General features: G+C 35.8%; 4 protein-coding genes across 12 annotated transcripts; 2 read left to right on the forward strand and 2 right to left on the reverse strand.

Annotated features, from left to right (window-relative positions):
* The first annotated feature begins 158 nt into the window (after positions 1-158).
* Positions 159-2,976, forward strand: LOC142526331 (uncharacterized). The gene is made up of 5 exons (XM_075630650.1): positions 159-727; positions 1,508-1,593; positions 1,686-1,991; positions 2,102-2,185; positions 2,263-2,976. Exons 1-5 carry the CDS (start codon positions 323-325, stop codon positions 2,702-2,704), a joined length of 1,323 nt encoding a protein of 440 aa, XP_075486765.1. The 5' UTR covers positions 159-322; the 3' UTR covers positions 2,705-2,976.
* LOC142526332 (SEC14 cytosolic factor-like) lies at positions 2,910-6,171 on the reverse strand. Of its 2 annotated transcripts, none has more exons than XM_075630651.1 (12): positions 6,040-6,171; positions 5,651-5,916; positions 5,532-5,560; positions 4,816-4,899; positions 4,687-4,740; positions 4,527-4,604; positions 4,349-4,402; positions 4,154-4,213; positions 3,968-4,063; positions 3,753-3,854; positions 3,597-3,677; positions 2,910-3,400 (listed from the first exon to the last, which is right to left on the reverse strand). In XM_075630651.1, the coding sequence occupies exons 2-12, from the start codon at positions 5,718-5,720 to the stop codon at positions 3,080-3,082; spliced, it is 1,029 nt and encodes a 342-aa protein (XP_075486766.1). In that variant the 5' UTR covers positions 5,721-5,916; positions 6,040-6,171; the 3' UTR covers positions 2,910-3,079. The 2 variants fall into 2 exon arrangements, with proteins under 2 accessions (XP_075486766.1, XP_075486767.1); XM_075630652.1 differs by having other exon boundaries at positions 6,036-6,167.
* Positions 6,172-10,378: 4,207 nt separating this feature from the next.
* Positions 10,379-13,845, reverse strand: LOC142526426 (serine/threonine-protein kinase D6PKL2-like). 7 transcript variants are annotated; one of them, XM_075630829.1, is made up of 4 exons: positions 13,674-13,801; positions 13,510-13,574; positions 11,866-12,869; positions 10,379-11,386 (listed from the first exon to the last, which is right to left on the reverse strand). In XM_075630829.1, exons 3-4 carry the CDS (start codon positions 12,759-12,761, stop codon positions 10,513-10,515), a joined length of 1,770 nt encoding a protein of 589 aa, XP_075486944.1. In that variant the 5' UTR covers positions 12,762-12,869; positions 13,510-13,574; positions 13,674-13,801; the 3' UTR covers positions 10,379-10,512. The 7 variants fall into 7 exon arrangements, with proteins under 7 accessions (XP_075486944.1, XP_075486943.1, XP_075486945.1 ...); XM_075630828.1 differs by lacking the exon at positions 13,510-13,574 and having other exon boundaries at positions 13,674-13,845; XM_075630830.1 differs by lacking the exon at positions 13,510-13,574 and having other exon boundaries at positions 13,596-13,788.
* Positions 13,846-17,927: 4,082 nt separating this feature from the next.
* Positions 17,928-23,269, forward strand: LOC142526537 (uncharacterized). 2 transcript variants are annotated; one of them, XM_075631007.1, is made up of 7 exons: positions 17,928-18,301; positions 19,489-20,255; positions 20,364-20,482; positions 20,561-20,648; positions 20,757-21,191; positions 21,280-21,721; positions 21,839-23,269. In XM_075631007.1, the coding sequence occupies exons 2-7, from the start codon at positions 19,494-19,496 to the stop codon at positions 23,074-23,076; spliced, it is 3,084 nt and encodes a 1,027-aa protein (XP_075487122.1). In that variant the 5' UTR covers positions 17,928-18,301; positions 19,489-19,493; the 3' UTR covers positions 23,077-23,269. The 2 variants fall into 2 exon arrangements, with proteins under 2 accessions (XP_075487122.1, XP_075487121.1); XM_075631006.1 differs by having other exon boundaries at positions 17,928-18,295; positions 19,480-20,255.
* The last annotated feature ends 1,128 nt before the right edge of the window (positions 23,270-24,397 follow it).

The following is a 24,397-nucleotide window of genomic DNA, read 5'->3' on the forward strand; positions in this document are numbered from 1 at the left end:
TTGTATTTATCTAACATCAAATCATTTAGTATTATGGAGAACAAATAGTTGTCAATTTTTTTATATTATATATATTGGTTAAAGATTTGTTGTCTTATTATTATTTCAAGCGGTTTTCGGCTTCCAACTAATGTAGCAAAACACGTATTAAATTGTAGTTCATCCCATCCACGACTCCGATGCCCATAATTTGCGATGCTAATAATTTTGTGGAAGGTAAATATTCAAGCACTAGCGTGGAATGTGAATCGACACTTGACCAACCTAGGAGCAAAAGCACACTCCCAACCTCCTCTACTCTACTCTTACTGTAAAGCATCCAATGTCAAACCCCATAATGGCCAGCAATCGCGACGATCCTCTTCTATTGCTGAGTGCGCACCACCATTCCGCCTCGGCTTCCTCGCCGGCAGCTGTCTCCGACCCCGATAGTTACCTTCTCGACGCCTCCCAAATCGGTAGCGCCTCCGGCAGCTTCCAGAATGATGGCTTCCTCGGCTGGGGATACGACGCTGGATTTGTCAACGAAGCCGAGTATGGCTTCTCGCGTCCCGATTTCAGGCAGGGTCCACTTGTGGGAACTGTGGAGTTGTACGAGCGCCACGTCTTCTTGTGCTACAAGAACCCTCAGGTGTGGCCGCCTCGTATTGAAGCGGCTGAGTTCGATCGGCTGCCCAGGCTTCTTGCTGCCGCTCTAGCTGCGAGGAAGACAGAAATGATCCGACAGGTAGAGGGTTTTTTTCTTTCCTGTGGATTTTGTGCGGCGGTGCAACGTCTGCTTTTTTTTTCATCTGGTAGAATGTTTATGAATTATGGCAAGGTTATGGATGTTTGATGGGTTTTGAGGAAAACTTGAACTGGGTTTTGATGTAGATTTAGTTTTTTCATTGTATGTGTTTGTGTTGGGAAGTTGTTTGATGGGCGTGCGGGATATGCATCAATCTTACCGGGTGATGAATTTTGTTTTATTACCATGTAATTCAATAGATAGAATTAGTGAAATGGCTCTATGAAGCTATTCGAATTATAAGGCTGTGTTCTTTGACCCATTCTCTCAACTTATGTGGAATATTAAGACAAATCTAGCTCTCAAATGCCATTTTTCAAACATTGAAAGCTTCCAATCACTGTGTACATGCGACAACTGATCATTTTGGGCATGAGTTCAAAACTCGCAACTTGCTGTTTCGCTGACTGGAAAATACTGTTAATTATAAAACAAAATATTTTCCTTTTATTTTGTGCACTTCAATGGAAAGAGAAACTAATGGAGGTTGGTTTTCTGTCAAGAAGATCAGCTCCTCTGCTTTTTAGAATGGTCTCGGATTTCTCTCTGTTTATAGCATGCATAATTGCATATAGATATTAAGTATCAAGCATGAAGATGTGAGATTTTGGGTTTCCATGATAAAATGTGTGGAAAATCACGACTTGGTTTCCTCTTTACCATGGTTTGAATTTTGAATTATCCATTTGATGACAATCACTCTCTCACAAATATTTTCAGACCCGTTTAACTATATGTGAGGGACGTGATGGTACTGAGACATCAAACGGCGATGTGCTAATCTTTCCAGACATGATTAGATACAGGTTAAAGTTAAAGTTCATCTTCTACTGCTTTGGAAACCCATAGCATTCCTTTGTATTTGACACGAAAGATCGTAAATTTGAATATATTACAGGAGATTAACACATTTTGATGTTGATACATTTGTTGAGGAGGTGCTCGTGAAGGATTGTGAATGGTTGCCTGGAAGCCCAGAAGCTTTGAGGGGTTGTTATATTTTTGTATGCTGTCATGGCTCAAGGGATCGACGATGTGGTGTTTGTGGACCTTCTGTTATTAATAAATTTAAGGATGAGATAGAATTGCGTGGTTTACAGGGTAAAGTGACGGTTGGGCCATGTTCGCACATTGGAGGGCATAAGTACGCGGGTAATGTGATCATTTTTGGACCAAACATAAAAAAAGAAGTCACTGGCCACTGGTACATGGATAACTAGTTCTCCTTTACCTAATGTTGTTGAGCAGTTTCTTCCTTCCTTGAAAATTGCCTGTTCACTATTAAACAATGATAATATTGCAACCACGCGGCAGGTACGGATATGTCATGCCTGAAGATGTACCTGTGTTGCTTGAACAGCATATTGGGAAAGGAGAAATTGTCGATTGCCTATGGAGGTAATATATAGATAGCAGACTAGTATTAGAATTTTCTTTATGAGCTTGGCCCATAAATATTTGATTTATTTTTGCAGGGGACAAATGGGATTATCAGAAGACGACCAGAAAAAGTCACAGGAACTAAGGTTTCAGATCAACGGTGAAATATTTACGGATAGGAGCACAAATGAGACTTCAGGAATAAAAAATGCAAAAGCAAGCATGTGCGCGTCTCAAGCAGATGGCACGGGATGTTGTCAAGAGAATGATGGCTTCCCTTGCTGTCAGAACCTTGAATCACAAGGAAAGGTGGAGTCTGCCAAGGTTGTTGAAAATGTTACTAACGAAAATAAAAGGCCTTATAAGAGACAAATTTCTCAAAATAATAGTGGAAATGGAACTGGTCCTCGTAAAGTGTGCTCAATGCCTACGTGGTTTGAAACCTGGGAGCGTGAAGATGCATATGCTTCACTTGCTGTTGTCGGTGCTGCTATATCAGTTGCATTTGCCTATAGCTGTTACAAACAGCTGAGCTGAAATTTCATGCTATTGTTATAATTTCTGATTGTGGTTAATTTCTGTTCAAGCTGTGGTTCCCCCATGGTTGAAATTATAGATGATCATATTTGAGTAAAAAACACTCGATTCCATTGAGTGTGATTGTATGTCTTGTAATTTAGAACCATGGGAGACCATCGTAATTCAGGTAGGTTTACATGATGTACAGTAGGTTTACATGATGTTCAGTATAAGATAACTTTATTGTTGCCATAAATTGGCTTGAAAGATGAAGCATTTTGCTTTGATAATATCTTATGCTTTGTGCTAATAAGGGACAGATACATGCGAATTTGAAATTATTTAATTCACTGAAAATAAAAAGCGTTGGATGCATGTAAGCTTCATATGGCTTCACTCCCCAGAAATTTTAAGCTCTTGCAATGAGTGTATAACCGCATTTTGCTTCCCAAGTCTTTGAAATTCACTTTTAATAGTTTGAGCAATCTTGATGTCTACTGGATCAGGCTCAGGAAAGTCCACATGGAATGAACCGTGTCTGACTGGAGTGACTAACTCCACCAGTTTGCCTTGCTCTCTAACATAGTTGTATAGCTGCTGATGAAACGGATGGTCCAATGAAAAACAGTCACTAACCATTCCGTTTCTGGCATGTTTGGATGATCCTGAGCCTTCCCCTCGGCAAAAATGTGGGAGAGACTCATAATCCATAATCTGCACACATCGCAATGGTAAAAGTTGAATGATGGGAGTTTCCTGGATGAAATCTTGTGTTTTATATTACTACTGGGGAAAAATATGCATGTACAGGGAAAATGTAAAGGCAGTCTAATTACCAACCCTACCAACACACCCCCTCCTTCCGCCACTGATTGCTCGTCTATGCTCATAGACCAGAAGAGTGGCCTACCTTTAACAGTTCGTCCCTTCCGGATCCTGAAAGAATCTGTACTTTCTTCCTAGTTCTCTCATGCAGAAGAGGTTTAACAACCTGTAGCAGCAGAAAATTGTCAGATGAATGTTGCATATTATTTGAGATAAACTGAAGGCATGCTTCAGCGCAAACCTTCCAACAAGCTGTAAATATGTATGGGGCATTGACTATGTAATAAGTGTCTGTCTTCTCTGGATAGTTTAGGTCGTCAATAGTAGATATCGCAGACAATAACTGCCAAGAAATGTATGTTAGTCCAAGAAATGATAGAGTGGTTCACAGAGTGTGAAATAAAATGAGTGATGGCTCCATTGAAAGAAGAAAGAAAAAGGAAATAGTCATGACACCTTAATTTGATTCAAGGCAGCGAGCTTTAAACCGGTCATGTCCAAAATCTTTATACATGTGCCAATATACCGTCCAAATTTTTTTGTTGCAGAAGGCTATACAACATGAACTTGAGTAAGTCAACTAGCTAATAAATAGCAACAACATTTTTTAAACATTGAAGGGCAGTAGATTCTGAAGCTAACCAGTATGACACGATCTCTGTATTCATTCATTTGGATATGTGATTGAACATAATAATGAATCTGGAACGGAGAAAACCAAGAATTATGGAGCATAAAATCTTGACAATAGTTTCCACAATAAAGAACATAATTTTGCATATTTGCAAGAGCTGCATAGTTTCCTGCTTTACGCGAGATTCATGGCTCGTAACTTACGGATGCTTTGTCATACGTGCTGAGACCAACACCAACGGCAATGACCGGAAGACCCTATGAAAGAACAATATGACAATGAATGTTTATTGTATTATGGCATTGTTGCTGAAACTTCAATAAATAATCCATGGAGAAAAAATAACAACGTTCTAATAAGACGTATAGCCAAAAGAGGAACCTCTTTTGTGTATCCAGGCATTCCCACAAACTGAGAATTCCTTATTGCTCTATACATGTCACTAGGGACAATTGGTTTCTACAAAAGCAACCAACCCTATCAGCAGGGAAAAGAAAATAGCGATGCAAGGTTCCAATGAAGATAAAATTAAAAAACGAACCCTCAATGTGCAGTCAATTTCATTTTGTATCCTCCAGTTTAGACAGTCAGTAAGCTGAAAAATATGACTACTGTTAAGAACTACCGAGAATGATAACTTTAAATGGATTCCAGCCAATTTGGAACTAACCATTTTATGTGCAATCAATACATTTCCATCCCTTGCCATGAGAAACCTCACCAAAGTCTCCCTTTGATACCCTAGATGCATATTCTGCAAATGAAAAAGTCTCAACTATCTAATTGCACTCATTTCACATTGACCGTGAACGTGTGCATAGAAAATAAAAGGCAAGCTTCCACCAGTTCGATGTACTGAAACTCCAATTTCGATTATGACAAAATGAGAAACTGTAAGTTACATCAGATAATTTGGGGATCAGGATAACTGAACAGATCAAGTTAAACCTGAGAAAAGACGTGAAGATGATGCATGAACAAGTTCAGTGAATCCAAGAAAGCACCACTTTTCTTCTCATGGTTCTAAAATGAATCTTGACTTAAATAAGACCAATAAATACTACTTGAATAACAGTAAAACCCAGGAAGAAATTTCAGAAAAAAAGAAAAAGAAAGGAGCAAAGGAAACCCGGCTCTAAATATCCTAAAACCAGATCACAGTCAATTTCCATTGTTCGAGAACTTAAATCAGCAGCATGACTATTTTGTCCATTACATTATCTCTAGCCACAATCAGAAAAATTATAGCTTAGCAACCAACACTTGTTCAAAACACAAATTAACACTCTTTAGAAAGAAACACACACACAAATTTGGGTTCATCGAAAATCAAACTTTTCCAGAATATTCACTCGAAAAACATAACAAATGGGTAGCAAAAATCACCTGGAAAGTTTTCTTCAGTGGCTCATCAACTGCATTAAAAACATGAAAACATCAGCAAGCGGCAGATCCAAAGATCAACCAATGGAACATTATTTAGCAAGACAACTAGAGAAACTGACGTTTTTCCACCAAGATTTGAAACTGTATGATCATATCTTCCGTTATGAACATCATTGTGCTTTCCTTCATCAAGTACACCTTAGCAGATAGATTCAGGCCAGATTTCGAATTTTCACCGTGGTTCCCTCGTGATGATGGGTGGGCTTTTCTCACAATACCGTGTGGTTTTTGTGAAAATGCGGGCTTTTTTCCCTCGAAACAAACCTCCTTCTGAAGAAAAAGACACTACCTTTCTTGGATCTTTTATAGATGTCCAATTCTCCTCCTTCACAATTTGAAAGAAAAGAAAACACAAAAGCAAAATTTTTTAATCACGTGATTGGAATAAAGAATATCTTTGGCCGATTGTTTCCAAGTATAGTTATTTAGACTTAATAGTAATACTCACCGACCCAGAACGTTTCCACAGTAATTATATACTTGCCATGTTTTGGGATCTGCTTGACTTCGTATGACGTTGAAAAATGGCAGTACTCGTGTCCTATGAAATTCACTAGATAACAATCGGAAATTTTATTATTTTTTGGTTTCTTTATATTATTACGGAAAATTACCTCTGTTTTGACAAAAGAACTGTGATTTAGCACTCTCCTAAATATTGTGTAGCTGTCCGGTATATATAGTTTGTTTTTACTATTTCACTCTTTTTAACATTAATTTTTATAGTAGGTCTCTTGTGATATGATCTCACGAATTTATATCCATGAGATGAATCGACTCGTTCAATAATTGAAGTGAAAAATAATATTTTTGACATAAAAACTAATAATTTTTCATAAGTCGGATCAATCGTGCGATGCTCTCTATATATATGAGTTATTGTGAATTTATATATTCATGGAAATTGTTATACTTTAAAAACCTATGGTGAAAATCATAGACAAGTAATATTTAAAACACAAAAGACTCATATGAGATCGTCACAAGTTAATTTATGACAGATCTCTTATCTGATCTTATTCATAAAAAAAAATTTATGTTAAAAATATCATTTTTCATATTAGATATGGACAAGATCGACACATCTCACGAATATAAATACATGTGAACTCCCTCAAAAGTCAAAATCTAGTCTACTAACGACAGTACCAAAGATGGAATCGAATAAAAACTCGAATGTCTCGCAGCATAAATATCGCTAAAATAAGATATTTAATATGAAATTCACATGACACATTTTTAACAAGTTACCATGCAAACGTTTGCAACAACTTGAAAATATTTAGGGGGTGTATTCATTCTATACTTTCAAAAAATTTTAATGATTTTTTTAAATGATGGACTTTTGTGGAGTTGATAGATTTTTATTGACTTTTATAGAATCTCGTAAAATTGTAAAACAAATTTCATAGACTCTTATAGACTTTTTTCCAAGATTTTTGTAGACTTTTGTAAACTTTTTCATAGAATTATGTGAATTTTGTAGTTTATAATTGTGATTTATTTTTTAATAATTTTTTTAAAATAATTATTGGACATAGATAACCTCTTCAATTTTAAATTATTATTTTTATTTATGAATGTAAATGAATTTTACTTACTTAAAAGTTAAATCAATTTAATTTGTGAAAAACGACAAATGAACTATCCAATTTATTGAAATCAAAATTTCAATTCTTTATGTCAATTCAACATATTAATGAATAATATTTTTATAAGTTCATAATAAAATTTTATTAAAAGAACACTCAAAATAATGAGTAGTCTTTTATAAAAAAAATCTAATCATTACTGACAATTTGATCAACATCGTTCTACATTCCATTGGCTATGATATCCCTTCATGAATTAGCATTTGCTCGTTGTTATTTTTGAGTATTAAATAACTGATCAAAGTCGTCACCTTCATAAACTTGTGCTGATGAAGACAATTGAGCTTCATTATCTAGTTCAATTTGAAATTCATCAAATTGACACTTCTTTCAAAGAAAATTTGATAATATAGCACATGCCAATACAAGCCCTATTAGGGGTGGAAAAAAATACCGAATTTTCGGTATACCGAGATTACCATAACAAAAAAATATTGAATTTACCGAATTTTAAGTATACCGAAGATTTCTCGATACGGTACGGTAACAATACCGAATTTTTCGGTACGGTAACGATATCCAATTTGAAAATTTTGATATATACCGAAATACCGGAAAAATATACAAAAATTTTAAAATATATAATATTTTAAAACAATAAATTATAAATTTTTTTAAAATGTAAGGTTTTTTTGGTTCGGTATACCGAAAATTTTGGTATAGTATCGGTATGAATTTGCTTATACAATAATTTAATATATAGATTAACTAAAATTAAAGAAAATAATTAAAAATAAAATGGTATATAATAATTAATAAAAAAATTAAATTTTAATTATGTTTTTAAAAAGTACAAATAAAAGGAAAAATAAATAGATGAGAAAAGAATGAAAGTTTGTATTGAATTTGAGAGATTTCTCAATTAAATGTACATCCAATTCTTTATGTTGAATCAAAGACTTTTGTTGACATTTTATTGTTGTACCTTAGGCTATAATTCTTGTACTTAATAGAATTCCATAGAGTCATTAAAAGTCTATTGACATTTTGAATACCTATAGACTTTTGTAGAGTTTTTAAAAGTAAGTTTGAATACCACATGACTTTTTAAAATTCTACAAAAGTTTACATTGAATACCACTAAACATTTATGGAGTATATAAAAGTCTAGTTTGAATAACTCTAGACTTTTAAAACTCCACAAAAGTCATTAAAAGTCTATAATCAATACACCCCCTTAAATAAGTTGATAGAAGATTAAGGGGAACAGGTAAAAAAAAAACATTAACGTTTGAGATGCGTGTAAGTTTAAATTCCTATTCGAACATCTTTGTTCCGTTTTGGATTTGTTCGTGCCACAAGCAGATCTACAAAGAGTTCACAAATTTTTTTGTCGTCAATGTTTTAGTTCACGTGAAAAATATACGTGAATCCGTTGCAGATATTTAATAATTAAATTGAGATATTACCCATAGGTAACATCGAAAAACCCCTTATCGGATCTTGTTCGAACATATAAGTCGCAATTAGCACGGTAACGCTAAAAAACCAAATTTTGCGTTGTAAAGAAATGTCCAAGATCACACCTATCACCATTATCACTCAAAATAATTGCATCAAATATTCGTCAAAGTTGCGCAAAATTAATGTCCAAGATCACACCTATCACCATTAATTGAAATTTAGCATTTCGGTTGACATTAATCGAATAAAGTTGCTTGATTTCAACGAAATGCTAAATTTTATTCACATAAAACTTTATTCGATTAATGTCAACCGTATAAGGTAAGGGTCAAAAAGTTGCCAGGTATTGATTGAAATTAAATTATAAATGGAAAAAATGTCAGATTGAATTTATTGGACGAAGCTAACCAATCGATGGTAATTTATTAAGTGTGGGACACGATTAAAACTAGGGAGTCGACAAGACACCTCGCAATTTTAATGATTTTCTTGCCTTGCCTTGTCTTTTCCATGTTTTGTTTTTTGTCTTTCCATTTTATTTTTATTTTTTTTTGGTCTTTTATTGGACGAACATAAAGGGCTAACGCGATTTCAGATTGTGTGGGCCCAATTATTGACCCAGATAAGTGTGGAGTTCAAGGAAGTCCATACAATCAGCCCAAAATGGAATTTTAATAAAAAGATTCGAAAAACTCCATCGGTTGAGATTAAAAAAAGAAAATAATAAATTCCAAATTCTGATGAATTGCAGATTTGGACATATTATTGTATTTTATGCCTTACATTATATGTACGAGGACTTGTTTGTCTTGAAATTTTATTGGTAACAGAAGAAGCCCACAGATGAAAAGCAAGTTTGCGGCAATAGAAAGAAAGAAAAAAAAAGGAATAAACTGTCTACATCCACAAGCATATTTAACTTTTCCCCTAACCCTTGATGGTATCAAATAAAACAGAAACATACAAAAAAAAATATATCGAATCTTGGAAAAATGTTAAATCTTATAATACAAAATAAAGTAAGTGATCTAGTAACTAAATTCATGGATCTGCCCGAATTTAGTACTTAGAGAGTATTTACAATATGTAAAAATATAATTACGAGTGGAATAAAGAAAAGTTACCTATTCTTGAAATTTACCAAAAAAGTCGTTGAGGGGCATGCATGAAAAGACGCAAAAGGCAAAGTGTTGAGCATGTTGTTTTCCTCCATCAAAAGATGCTAAACACTATTTTAACATGTATCAGCTTCATTATTCAAGATTAACTATTTATATCTTTATTATCTTGGAGAATCTTCCGAGGTGTCAGCCATTACACATTCACATGCTCTTGTCTAATCAAATTTTTTTTTTTTTTTTTTGCCAATTAATTAAGGTAATGGTGGGCAATATTCATTAATCGATTCCACATATATTGTGTGAATGGACACTTCATTCTTTAAAAGATTTAATATTTAATGTATAATGGAAAAGGAATATGGAAAAGTGACCATTTTTCAAGAAAAAGCAAAAGTTAGCTTCATTTAAAAGTTTGGTTTATATTACTTTAATATTGCACGGTTTAACTACTTAACTAGCGGGGATAGCTCAGTTGGGATGTTCGATCCACGTTCACCGCATTTGTTTTTTTTCCCTCAACTTAATAATTGATACACTGGACACTGTAAATTGTTGCTATGTTCAACTAGAACATGTTTATTAGTTTCTTCAAGCATACATGAAATTGATGTTAACAGAATCACAACATTTGCATAGCAATAATGCAAGCACCAACATTTACTTGAAGTTCTCACAAATGCTTGAAAAAAATTCATATTTCTAGTTCACTGAAAGTAAACAGCGGCTCAAATGCCAAAAAAACTACTAAAAGAAATCAAACTCCAAATAGTTATTAGTACTCTGCTGAGAAGAGATGGCTGGAGGGGCAACTTTTACACCTGCTGGTGCTGGAGGGCCAGCAATTTTCTCGATCTCGAACGGTCTAGGGACGTCTGGGGGACTTGCGCAGCGAATTAGAGCCCAATTCACACCTTCAAAGAAGGGATGCTGCTTCACTTCTGTTGCTCCACGTTTGTACCCCAATCTATGCTGTGGCTCTTTCACTAGTAATCCTCTTATAAGATCTCTTACCGCAAAACTAACTACCGGCGATTCTGGAAAACGCAAGGGCTGGCCTACTACGTTGAAAAGGGTGGCTCGGTTACCTGATCCCTTAAAAGGGGTCTTACCGAACAATAATTCATATAAAAAAATCCCAAATGTCCACCAGTCGACAGCACTGCCATGCCCTTCACCTTTAATGATTTCAGGTGCCAAGTACTCGTGGGTGCCCACAAAGGACATTGAGCGTGCGTCTGTTGGTTCGGCAATGAGCTCCGGTAAAGGGCTTACTTGGTTGCCAGTTTCAATTTTGGGCTTCCTTTCTTTCTTTGATTTGCTCGAAAATAAACGAGGACCAAAACATGTTGTCGGGACTATACATGATGGCTGGATACAAGATGGCTCGATGCAAGCTGGTTGGACCCAATAAACAGGGTCTTTACGTTGGGGCTCCGCTTCAAGAGACGAGGACTTGATCAAAGTTGGGCTGACAGAACAGCGAAGAGAGAGATCGAAATCTGATAACATTATATGCCCATCATCCCTCACGAGCACATTTTCTGGTTTTAGGTCACGGTAGACAATGCCGAGCATATGGAGATATTCCAAAGATAGAAGGATCTCTGCTACATAAAACCTGTAAGCAAAATTACACATAAGAAAATATTCCAAACCAGAAAAGTGATCCATGAGTAAATGCATCAATGTAAGTGCCCCAAAACATTGCTAACTGGGACTTAAAGAATGGAGGAGTTTTAATGCAATGTAAACAGATTGGAGGGAGTGGGGACACCCAAGTATGAGCAGCCGATGAAGTGCTTCTTAGCGCACTCATCAAATGCAAATCGAAAAAAAATATCAAGTTTTATATGCAAATTTATAATAATGTAATTTTGTCCTGTGCTTCTCAGTAATGCAGTATTTAGAACTGGCGTACAGGAACACTTTGAGGCCAAATGCTTGTTGAATCACAACTAAGATCAATCAAAGAAGCTCAACATTTTCAAGCAACGACAACATAAGTTTTTGCAGTTCAAGAAAATAAATGCTGCATTTCTAAGAAACCAAACAACAACAATAATATAATATGGCGAGAGAGTCAAGAAAGGGGCATACTTAACAGCTTGTTCAGAAAAATGCTTTCCTGGTTGCCTCTGTCGTAGCGTATGTAAATCACCACCAGGACAGAACTCCATCACTAAACATGAAAACTTTTCTGTTTCAAAATGCGAGTATAGGGTTGGGAGAAAAGGATGATCTAGAGACTGCAATATTTCTCTTTCTGTCTGGGCACGCAACAGTTTCTTCCGACTAGCTAGTGACGCTTTATCCATTACCTTCATTGCAAAGTAACACTTAGTACCACATAACTCAGAGAGATAGACACTTCCAATGTCGCCACAGCCCAATTTCTTTAGTAGTCTGAAGTGCCTCAGATCCAATACCCCATCCTTTGTACGAACGGCCTGTATTGCTTCCCACCTTAGGTCATTTGCCTTGTGTGGTTTGTTAACACTGCTACTGAAGCTGCTGCAAGAACTTTCATCACTTATGTCTGTGCTTGTGCTACCCCTGCACAGACTGCTCTTGCCACTCTCGACAAAATCGTTCCGATCAATATTCTTAGCACCGCCATTAGCTTTTGTAACACCATGCTCTCCATCCGAAACTTTGGTAGACGCCGCAAGATTCTTTATATTTCCAGCATCATCGGATGTTTTCTTATCGCAGTTGAGTGTTTGCACTTGCTTTGAGCTACCCAAATGTAAGTTTGAATCCACTTCACCAACTAAGGAACTAACCGACTTTGTTTCTAGTAAAGTTTCAGTGGTAAGTTCCTTTGAGGCAGAATTTTTTACAGTTCTAGACACTTCTTTTGCAGAGGTGTCTAATTTCCCTACTTTGGGATTTGGGATGGGACAAGCCTTCCGAGGATTTCCTTCAATGACTTGCACTCCATTAGTTTTGCTATGCTTTACTGAGGAATCCTTGGTGCAAGAACCAGAAGCCATTACAAAGATTACAGAATCCGTAAATTAATCAGACTCTTAAAACCAAACAAAAGCGTATCCCCATTCAATACCATAATCAGGCGTCGTCATTTACAATTGCATCCACATCTGCAGTTAAGCCACAAGACAATGCAAAAGATAAATAATACGGAGAGCACAACAAATCTAACTAAAGTTGGGTGAAATTTGAACAAAGGGTAAAACAGGGAGCAAAGTCCATATAGATACCATACAGATCTTTGACATAACCCCGCAAAAAAAAAAAATATATCAATCAACATCTGGTGACGAAAGGGTAGCAGGAGTTAAAGAGGCCAGGAAGTAAATTTCGATGCAGCCGCAGATCCACACAATGTGCAGAAAAGTAACAAAGCATCTAACTTGCCATCAACTGATGCCTCAAAATACAATCATTTCACCTCAAGAAATCAAATTTTTAAACAGGAAAGTAGACATTCTCCAAACCACCACTGAATTGCAAAGAAAGAGATTCAATTAACAAGCGAAACAAAGTGCAGTACCTCAAACATGCTTCACAGTCAAAGCCTACCACATACCAGAAGATAAGCATAAATTAAGGATAAAAACAGCGAGAAACAAAAAGGAAAGGTCCATGAAAAACACACAGATCTTGACCGATGACCCACCACTTCCATGTAAAAACCCACCAAGATGGATCCACCAAACCCCCCAAAATCTCACAAACTAAACCAAGAAACCCAGTGAGACGCAGAGAAGCAAAACGCACCAAGAAGACCACTGGATCAGTTCAAAAGCAAAGCAAAAAAAGCGGCCAACCCAAAAAGACGCAACCTGAAGTCACAAAGATCGAACCTTTAGCAGCTCACAGTTATATCAAATGAAGGCCCTCAACTACACACAAAATAGAACAATAAAATGACTCAAACCCACCTCTTTTCCTCTTCCGTAAAACAAGTAGTGTGTAGTAAATAAAGGAGGAAAAAGTGAAAGAAAAAGCTTTGAGAATGCTGAAAGAAAAGAGAGAGAGATGAGTATTGACTCTTGCCCCTTGAGTGGGAGACTGGCCTGGGCCCGCGGGCTACGCCGATACCAATGCAGTCTCTTTACATGTTCAATAATTTCAATGTATTTTGTCACTTACACAAAGGTCTGAATAAACATGTGGACCTCCAACTGTTGAAGCTGTCCCTCATGCTTGGAACTTGGAAGTTGGGCCTCCTCGTCTTTTTAATTTCATTTCATACATATATATTAATTTATTTAAAAGTAATTGCACTAAATAATTTCCTTAAAAAATATTAAAAGTCTAATAAATCTTTATTTTTCAAAAATCCAATACATTTCATCTATCTATGTTATAAAAAACTCATACACACTTATTCTCTAACAAAAAGTTTCATGCCTGATTTTTAAAAACACGCTATCTAAAATGATATTAATTTTACATAGTATTTTTTTCAATCAACCATAGCTAATTAGAGCGAATGCGAATTTCGCGGAAAAGACCGTTTTGCCCTTCTTTCCATCATTTTTGTGGTCCACTCTATCTTTAATTTTGGTTAACAAATGTTGTCTAAACTTTAATTGGGCTCATGGACATATGGTCCAAATTCTCCTCTATCATTTCTTTTTGGTTAATGGAGATGAATTTTTGTATAATGCCTAGTAGCTTCAATGAACCTTACCATTTCAGCATCTACAATGAAGATGTAGTAGTTGTTGCCTTGTACTGTGTATCAATCATGTTATTGCCTTTAAAAATTTTATTGGTTTTTTATTCATGCAAATAATAAATTAGTTTAGCTAATATTATTGTTGTTGTTATTGTCATATTTTTTTAGCATTGAATTTCCGACAATCATTATATGTGTAGGTTATCATTTCTTTATCTATTCGTCTTTTATTTCTTATGCATTATTTATTGAGTAGGTCTCTTGTGAGATAATCTCACAAATCTTTATCTGTGATACGTGTCAACCATGTCGATATTCAAAATAAAATGTAACACTTTTAGCATAAAAAGTAATATTTTTTCATAGATGACCCAAATAAGATATCCGTCTCACAAAATACAACACGTTAGATCATCTAACACAAGTTTTTGCCTTGTTTATGTTATTTTTTGGCTGATAAAACAACCATAGTTGAATGTGTTTATAGTGTTATTGATTTTAAATTAAGATAGCATCTCAACGCCCATGGATAAGTGATTAATATATTATCAAACGAAGAAAAATTAGTTGTGTTCGTAATTTTATTTTAGAACTTAGAAAATAATACCGTTTAATTATAGTTATCTATTATATTGCTCGCGAACATTGGGGTTTTTAATACTTTATTATTATAACTAATTTATCGTACTATTTTTTAATTTGGCATTCTAGTGCGAGGGAAAATTAAATTATAATTCGTATAAAAATTTGAAATCTAACACATAATGGTACGGACGCATAAATATTATATTCGATTTTTTAGAAACATAAATATTTAGATTTTACAAGTTTCAAGATGTCACCTTTTTTATAAAAAAAAAAATTTAGACAATTTGTTAAATACATGTATATAGAATTATACATATATAGATTTAAATATCATTGGAAATTTTGATAAACTCTTAATTTTCCTTGTGGGCATGCACAAGGACAGTAATCCTTCCAACTAGATCTACTGAAAATGATAAATCGATGTTTCTGGATCTTGACAGGCTCTTCAAATAAACTCGATGAAATACAAAATACCATTCAAATCCAAAGCACGATATATTTGTTCTGACTTATTAAGTAATTCGACGACAATTTGACAATCTAAGCAACTACACAAACAAAAATTTTATGCCAAATATATAATGTATTCCATGCAAATCATATATTTCAATCAAGTGGTTTATTCTAAGGTGAACTGTTGTAAAGATTTTCACTTTGACGGCTTTGATCCTTGGTTAAGTAGTCTAGAATTTTTGCCAATTCATCTGCATTAGCCTGATCTAATGTGGATGTTGGGGGCGTCACATGGCCAAACTCTATTGTTGGTTGAATCACACGAGGCTCGGACCCGAAAATGGTAGATTCAGACTGAGGATGTCGAAAGAGGTTCATTGCCTCTGGAATCTTGGGTATAGAAAAAGAATGGAGACGAGTCACGTTATCTTGAGAATCACTCCGATATTTCTTTAAGAAAATAGCGAGAGGTTCGACGTAATCATCAAACCCTACTGATCCCAGTGCCGACAGTATGTCCTCGGGCTTGATGATTCTGCGACAATCTCCATGGCATTTTTCGTTAGCTGCTCTTGTAACAAAGGCAATAAATTCGGAGGCGCACTCTTGTATCATCTCTTTCGAGTCGTCTAAAATTTTCACATGTGGAGGAAGGACTTGGCGCATGATCTTAATCACATTTGGAATCGGCAGGTATTCATCCGGGCTACGTTTGAGTGGTTGGTTAAAGCTTACATGATTAGTATCGATCGCAATGTCCCTAGAGCCGTAAGCCTCTCGACTAACCATCATGTCTGAAAGAATATTTACCGAAATGGGCCATTTGAAAATTGTCCTCTCAGGAAATGGGCTTTTTGTGGCCCACATTTAATGTACAAATACCAGTCCACTTTTTGAAATTTTTTTTAACATGTGGCCCAAAAGAACAAATTTAGATATGGTCGTGCGGGGACAGAACCAAGTAACCATTTAAGTAAATTAATTCGATTTTCTTTACTTAAAAATTATAACAAATCAGCTTGAAAATTCGATTTCGTATATTGAAACAAAACCCAAAATTTATTCTTGAAAAAAAAGCGAAATTCAATGCTATATTTAATATATAGAGCCATATGAAATATATATATAAGCAGACAATTCGAGAAAATTTTCATTGAGCTTCATTTATCTAAGTATTTTAAAAAATGAGAACAATTTTATTCATTTCATTAAGTATTTAAAACAATGAGAAACAATTTTAATATTTGGATGTATTAAAAAATTTTTTTTTTTTTCAGTTTTTTAAGAGAGAAGCAAAAAGATGTTTTTTTTTTTAAAAAAAAAACTAAAACAGACGTTATAACAAGCATTACTTCTAACTTTGAAAAGAATTTTTTAACAGTTTTCACACCAAAATATTATTTTTTTGAAAAAAAATTAAATATAAATATGCTTTTACTATGAAAAAATTTACCTTCCAAACACACATAATTTCACATCGAATATTTTTCATTTATAAAAAAATAAAAAATCGAACAAAAATTACACTAAATGGTTTAGAAATTTACCAAAATTTGTGGCTCTCGTTGAACCGGGATGGCATACATTAGGCCTGCCAGTTTGTTCCATCTCCAACCTTTTATATTATCTTCGATTTTGTTTGCCTCTAATGTCTTAGATGTAAGTGGTGAGATATGGAGCAATTTTGCTTTGATTTTATAGAGTTGGTCAAGTGGTGCAAATGGAAGGTGGCATATGTAATGTGGTGATTTTGTGGGGGTAAAATAAGCAAAATATTATGCCCTTTGTTGTTTAGGTTGCAAAATTTTAGTTACTATATAATATTTTTATTCATAATTTTAAATTGCGTTTTATGATCGAGACTTGACTCACACACACATATATAGATAAAAAAAAAACTATTTATTTTAAAATAACAAAATTTTATTTTTTTTTATTAAAATAAAATATATGTACTATTTTAAAATCATATAAAATAGTTTTTTTTTTCACACCTTTTAATTTTTAAGTAACAATTACCCGTTGTATATATCCGTTAGTAGGCGAATAGTTCATTCAAAATCATTTTATATAAATCTTACATGTATAGTAGAAAATCTATATTCAGATGTTGCATATTATACTGTATTATATCATAATTGTTCGAATCATGAATATAGATGCGACTTTATTTCGTATATTATACTGTAATCATATCATAATTGTTTGAATCATGAATACGGATACGACTTAATTTTGAAAACTCGACGCATTTAAATTTCATAATCTATGATAATTTGAAATTTGAAAACAAATTACTGAAAGATAATATAGTATAGATAATAAAAAGCCATTGTAATTTGAATTTCAGAATATCATGTAATTTGTTTACAATATATTTACAGAGTGTGTGTGTGTACACACACACACACACATATATATATATATATATATAGGGGAATATATATTTAATATTTGGAGGAAGATGAGAAGCAAATCGCGGATCTGTCAACAAATGGGGACGCTTACAATACAAAAACCCTAGCAACTTTATCTTTTCCAAAGCGTGCAAGACAGGCGAAGTCGCGTTTCTAATGGAGATCTTTCGCGCAGAACACCGATTTGAATAGCCGTTGGAATTGCACGCACTCGCTCTTTCTCTTCCCTCCTTTTTTCTTTTGCTGTTCAAAACCCATTAATTATTCTTGTTTATTCTTCTAAAGATTTGGTTTTTCTTGGGTTACGATTAGTTCTATACGCGGTTGCGCGTACATTTAGTTTGCTTTTGTCTGAGTGATTCGAGTGTTCGAGTTTTGTGCTGTGGAGATACTGGAGCTTGTGGGTCTCCGTTACGAGGTAAGAGTTCTTCTGTATCTGTGATTTGGGGAATTTTTCAAATGGTATGATGTTTGGTGTATCTTTCACGGGGAAACTGATGCCGTTCGGATTGATTGTTCTCATAATGTGGTTGTGTTTTTTGTTAATTGTTCGTGTAAATATCAAAGCATTTAATAACTGGAGGTAAATCATATAATCACAAGGCATGAAGCTGGTTGTTATGACTTTTTCTTTTTTTACATTAAGTCCTCTTTGTATTTGAAAGTTGTGATGGACATGCCTTCTGGTTTATCTTGTACCTTCATTGTGATGACGAAGATAAAGAGGAAGTTAACAATAACTGAATTTTGGCTCTAACTTTTTTTACTATCCCCCAAAATTTTCCCGGGCAGATAATGAATTGATGATAGTTCTTTGGAAGTTTTACCGTTGTCTGATATTGAAAATCTCCGAAAAAAAAAGAGTAAATTACTAAGAGGAATGAAAGTGTAATTGTATCTTTGAAGTTGAAAAATGATGCGTGTTACATAAAAGATACTCTTCTGGTTAGAGGATAATGGTAAAACTACCGTCATTGGCAAATAAGCACTAAATTTAACATCGTGGTTATCTATTATTCCAGTTCTCGGGCTTAAACAAATTTTCATGGAGCTTGATTGATCCTATTAGTTCCTCTGTAGCTATTCCATAAATCTTGACACAGTCGCACTTTTTTGTTCTTCTTCCGAAAGAAATCTCCTTGCTATTATTTATTCTGCTAAATCCCATTTCATCTGAACCCTGTTACTCGTAGAAGCAGGCGCACACGCGAAATATCATCAGTAACTTTTAAAAGTTTCCAACAGTCCCTACTTCTCAACCTCACTTACCCCTTCTCTTTCTCGATACAAGGACCAGAATTTGATATTCTTGTCTTGCCTTGAGGATGAGTTAATGAGGTTCCGTATTAGGTAAAGATGACAGAGTTGATTAGGACTGACAATTGCAGAAATAAGAACTTCATTTTGTTTCATGAATCTACAGCATGTAAGTATTCAAGGGTCCAGAGGACACATTTTCTGAGAAGTACGATTTTTTTTTTATTTACTTATTTGCATATATATTTTATGTTTATTTTATACTTTGTTACTTTAGTGACGTGGAAGCATGCCAAGCTCGTCAGTAGTTAACTCTGTTATTGTTATATGTAACTCTCCATTTAGGCGCTCGAGGAAATATGGATGCTGGACTTGGTCACACATTGCATCCTGGACCCATTGATGACTCTGTACTTACCTTACAAGATCATCACCGATCTACAGACATATGGAATGGTCAAGACTTTGAGCCTCTGACATGCAGGAGATGTGATGGACACTTTTGGCGCTTGGGTGGCTTGGACCCTCGTGTGCAGAAAAAGATGCTGAAAGCAGGTTTTTATGGGGTTTACATGGCTGGTCGTATAAGGCTGGATCATGCTTTGATCACTGCATTGGTTGAGAGATGGCGACCAGAGACACATACTTTCCATTTACCAGTTGGTGAGACTACTGTAACACTGCAGGACATTTCTGTGTTATGGGGTCTCCCAGTAGATGGTGAACCTATTACAGGTGTTGATACCAATCGGTCAATGGATGAGTGGCAGGAAGTTTGTAATGAGCTATTGGGATTTAGACCGCCTCCAGAGGATTTTGATCGTGGCCGTCTTAAGATTCGATGCTTACAGGAGAGATTTAAAACACTGCCTGATGGTGCATCGGAGGATACTGTGAAGTTTTATGCTAGAGCATACATTTTGCAGTTGCTTGGAGGACAGTTGTTGTCAGACATGTCCAATAATAAGGTCAAGTTGATGTACTTGCCACTCCTTAGGGATTTTGAATCAGCTGGTAGGCTTAGCTGGGGTAGCGCTGTCCTTGCTTGTCTTTACCGTGCTTTGTGCCGGGCAACAAAACCTGAGACATCAGATATTTGTGGTCCACTTGTACTTCTGCAGGTATGGCTAGCCTTGTGCAGATAGTTTCCTTGTTTACATTGGTGTTTAATATCTGAATAAACAAAACTGAACATAGAGAGATATTTGGTCTTCATGATTATTAATCAGATATGGGCATGGGAGAGAGTGCCTTTTGTCCGTCCTGGGAGAATAGCACCTCGGGAGCATACATCACCTGATAGGGTTTCAGGAGAGTACCCTTCGCCTGCAGCCCCCTATGGTTCTAGGTTCAATGAAAATATTCCGACAACATTTCTCATCCGATTCCCAATATCTTGGTTTTATGGTAAATTTGTTGCTTGCAGGTGGAATGTCGGTTTCAAGCTCGAGAGTGTTGGCACACATGTTCTAGTCTTATATAGAGACCAGCTAGACAATATGAAGGATGACCAGGTTATTATTTTTCCGTATTAGCATTTTGTGTTTGCATTTACCTGCAAGATAACACACAGTTTATACTGAGTTTCATATCTAGTATTTGAGGGCCATTTCGTGTTTTAGTTTGTATGGGACCCATATCCTGTTGAGGTATTGGCCAGTCTCCCGGATTATTGCCTGTCTGGAAGAAGAATTTGGCAGACAGTGTCTCCTCTCATTTGTTTCGATGTGGTTGAATTCCACCATCCCGATCGTGTCTTGCGTCAATTTGGGCAGCAACAAACCATTCCGAGAGTTTGTGACACAATCCCAGACATCCATTTGACCGATCGTCGTGGGAGACAGAATTATGATTGGGCCCAACATCACAGGCAATTTGTTGATATGTGGACAGACCGCTGTGCTCGCATTGTATATGCACCTCCCATTGAGTCTCCAATAGATCAGAGTGATCCATACATGATATGGTACAGGCAGATTACTCGGTTGTTGATTGGTAATCCTGCTTCTCGACCAAATACAGGATACCAGGGGGTTGGAGGGGCAATGGAGGCAATGGTAAATTACTTTGATCTCATTGATTACCATGTTCCTATCACGTTGTTTTTATGATAGTGTTGATATTATAGTTTGTCATTGTGTCCAGGCACAGAGCTTGCAAAAAATATACCATCGTGCTAGTGATGCCATGCACAAAGGCCTTGAGGCCTTAGGGGAACATGTCCTTAAGGAAATCCAGGATATATGTGAATACTCTCTGAGGGTGGCTCATGAGGATCATCGTCTCACTGTTCGCCCAGATTTTTGTGCACCATCTCAAACTGCAACTCAATTTATTCCGCCTAGAGTACAGAGAGGCAGACCAAAAAAAAGGGGTGGGTATGCTGGTGGATTATTGGCTGAGAGCCGTAAAAGATGTTTAAACGTGCCGGGAATGTTTTCTACCTCATTGGCAACGTCTCACTCTACTCTATCCTCAAATCTTGAACTCCCAGATACACCTCAGACATGGGATTCTTCCCTGAGTGCACCTGAATACCCGGATATAACGGATCAAAGTGCAATGAAATTGGATCCTGAAGCCACAGGTGAGGTTGCCTGTACATTTTCACATTGAATTTTCATACAACTGAAAATAATACATTCTTAGCGCCTCATTGTTTGAAGCAATGTATGAATTTTCTCATCCTCCTTAAATTGTACAGAAACTTCAAATCCAATATTTGAGGCCCTTGTTAAGATTCAAGGTATTTGTTCCGTTGCTTTGAGAATGAGTAATGAAAACCAGGCCACACTATCAACGCCTGATATGGTTCTGGTTGGCCCTAAAACGAAACGTTGCAAGCCGAGGAGGAGAGGTGGAATGAGTGGATCTTTTGGTGGTGGAAGTGCGGTGGCCAATTCATATTATCCATATACCTCTGGACCATCATCCCCAACACCGTCTGTTTCATTGGGACCCGATGGTTCCCCTTCACTCCCCCATGATATTTCTGGACAGGATGTTGAACCGTTGGTTACGCCGTTCTCAAGCTACTCCCCATTGCCAGAACTACAAGACAGCTTACAGTCCGAGATGATAGAGTTGGATACCATAACTGGAAGTAGAGAAGCTTCACCATCCTGTGTCCACCCATCTGTGCTAGATCTACCATGTGTACCATCAGTCAATGAAAAACAAATTCTTTCAACGGGTACAGAAGCCAATTTTTTGGGGGATACTGGGCCATTGCTAACAGAATCTGCAGATACTGCAGCACAGAACACAGGAGAAGAAGAGAACAGAGGATCTCAATGCCTGTCAGCATCCGTTGAAGGAGAACAGAGGATTCCAATGCCTGACCATACCTTATCAGAAGATGTACAGACTCCAATAAAGCTAGATCATATTGACCCTGCCAATTCGAACAAAATTCATCCCGCTCCTTTGATTGATCCCAATGCCTGTCAGCATCCATTGCAGGAGCCTAATTTGTCACCTGTCCATCCAGACCATGAGGAGGTAGAAACTGTGGTTAATAAACCTGATGACCGGTCCATCTCTGAGCCTCATGTATTGGTGCCCTCTCATCCTGAGATTCCAATACCATCAGGCTCTAGTACCCCTGCAGAGGAAGACACGAAGCACTCCATTCTGCAGGGTGATACAAATATTCCTGAATTGTCTTCACCAAAGCATCAAAATCCAACTTTACATATGGTTTCTGATGAAGTGGTAATTGGTGCTGGAGGTAAAAGGAAAGGGCATGCCACTGATGATTCAAGTCAAACACTTGAAACAGTTGTGAGTTCACCTGACCCGAATGCTATAGACAAATCAGCCCTTAAACCTTCACTTGAGGGTGAGTCCCAAGTTACCCATACTGAGCCAGTCTCATTTAAAGAGGATGGCCATAAGATGTACAAGAGACAAAGGCGTTCTGCGCCAAAGCACCGGCAGTAGACAATCCTTTTGCGGCGCCTCTCTTTTCAATCCTATGTTAAATGTGGAGAGAGATTGCAATGAATTTATAATCTCATCCTCTACACTGATGCTACTTGATGAATGAAGTTTTATCTAAGTGCCTTGTATTCTGAGGAAACAATATTTTCTGTTGTGTTAACGAATCTTGCAATTCATTTTTTCAACCTTGCTAGTTCTTTCTTACTTTCCTTTCTGTTTCTCACCATGAGCTTTGGGATTTGCTGAAAAATTAGTATGATTTTTGATGGGTTCGCTAGATAACGAGTTTTTCTATCAATTTTTAAGGCTCATATTTTGTGTGAGAAAAACATAAATACAAAGGAGTCTGGGACGGCTGACGGGCATATAATGTTATATTATCCAATTTGATTTCCATTTACCATTACTGCTGTCTGCTGATGCATGAAATGAGTCCATGTATACTGGCCAATGAAACTGATTCTTATGTCTCTTGTGATCTAACTTGAGTACTGCAAATGCACATGTACTAATATAGTTCAGAAAAAGGCCACTAGCAATTTCTTTGAGGTATTTTTGCAAAAGCCAAAGAGACTTGATTCATCTTGTAAATATCACAATGAAATTCGTAATCAATTGAAGTGAGACTTGAATAAATATAGTTAAATGAATTATTAAAAATAATTGTAATGAGATTAAATTACAAGCTTAAAAATAATACTTGGGAAGGAAAGAGGAGTAATTTGAACAAGGATCAACTCCAACGAATTGGATATTATGGAAAAACTTGCAATTAAAAAAATCAACGTGGAATTAATAATATTAACTGTATTGTGGAATAAATGAGAAATTATACTTACCTATGTCTTTCATTTGCTCGGTCATGATTATTAAAATTAATTCGATTATTTTAATTGCATGACAAAACAAAACTCAGAATTGAAGACATAGAAGTGAAATTTGATTCAATAAATTTAATACTAATTACTATAAGTTAATACTAATGGGAAATTCTTTAGAGCGTTAGATATGTTCTAATTTTCATATTCATAGCAATCACACATGTTGCAACTGATAATAGTTATAATTCACTACACAAGTATACTACTGTTTAATCAATACTATTAAAGATTAATTAGAAATTCTTTATAGTATCGATATGTGCTTTAATTTCATTTCATAATGTTGGAGGCATACATGTTCAGAGCAATCGAAATATGATGATTTGGTTGTTCGTATGAGACCGAAGTTACATTTACCACTAGTTATAACTTTTTATAACATAAAATGTTTAATCCTCTAATTGTTACTAAAGATAAGGTAACATGTTTGTTTCTTATTG

The sequence above is a fragment of the Primulina tabacum genome, chromosome 15 (genome assembly GCF_025594145.1).
Source record: "Primulina tabacum isolate GXHZ01 chromosome 15, ASM2559414v2, whole genome shotgun sequence".
NCBI lineage: Eukaryota > Viridiplantae > Streptophyta > Magnoliopsida > Lamiales > Gesneriaceae > Primulina > Primulina tabacum.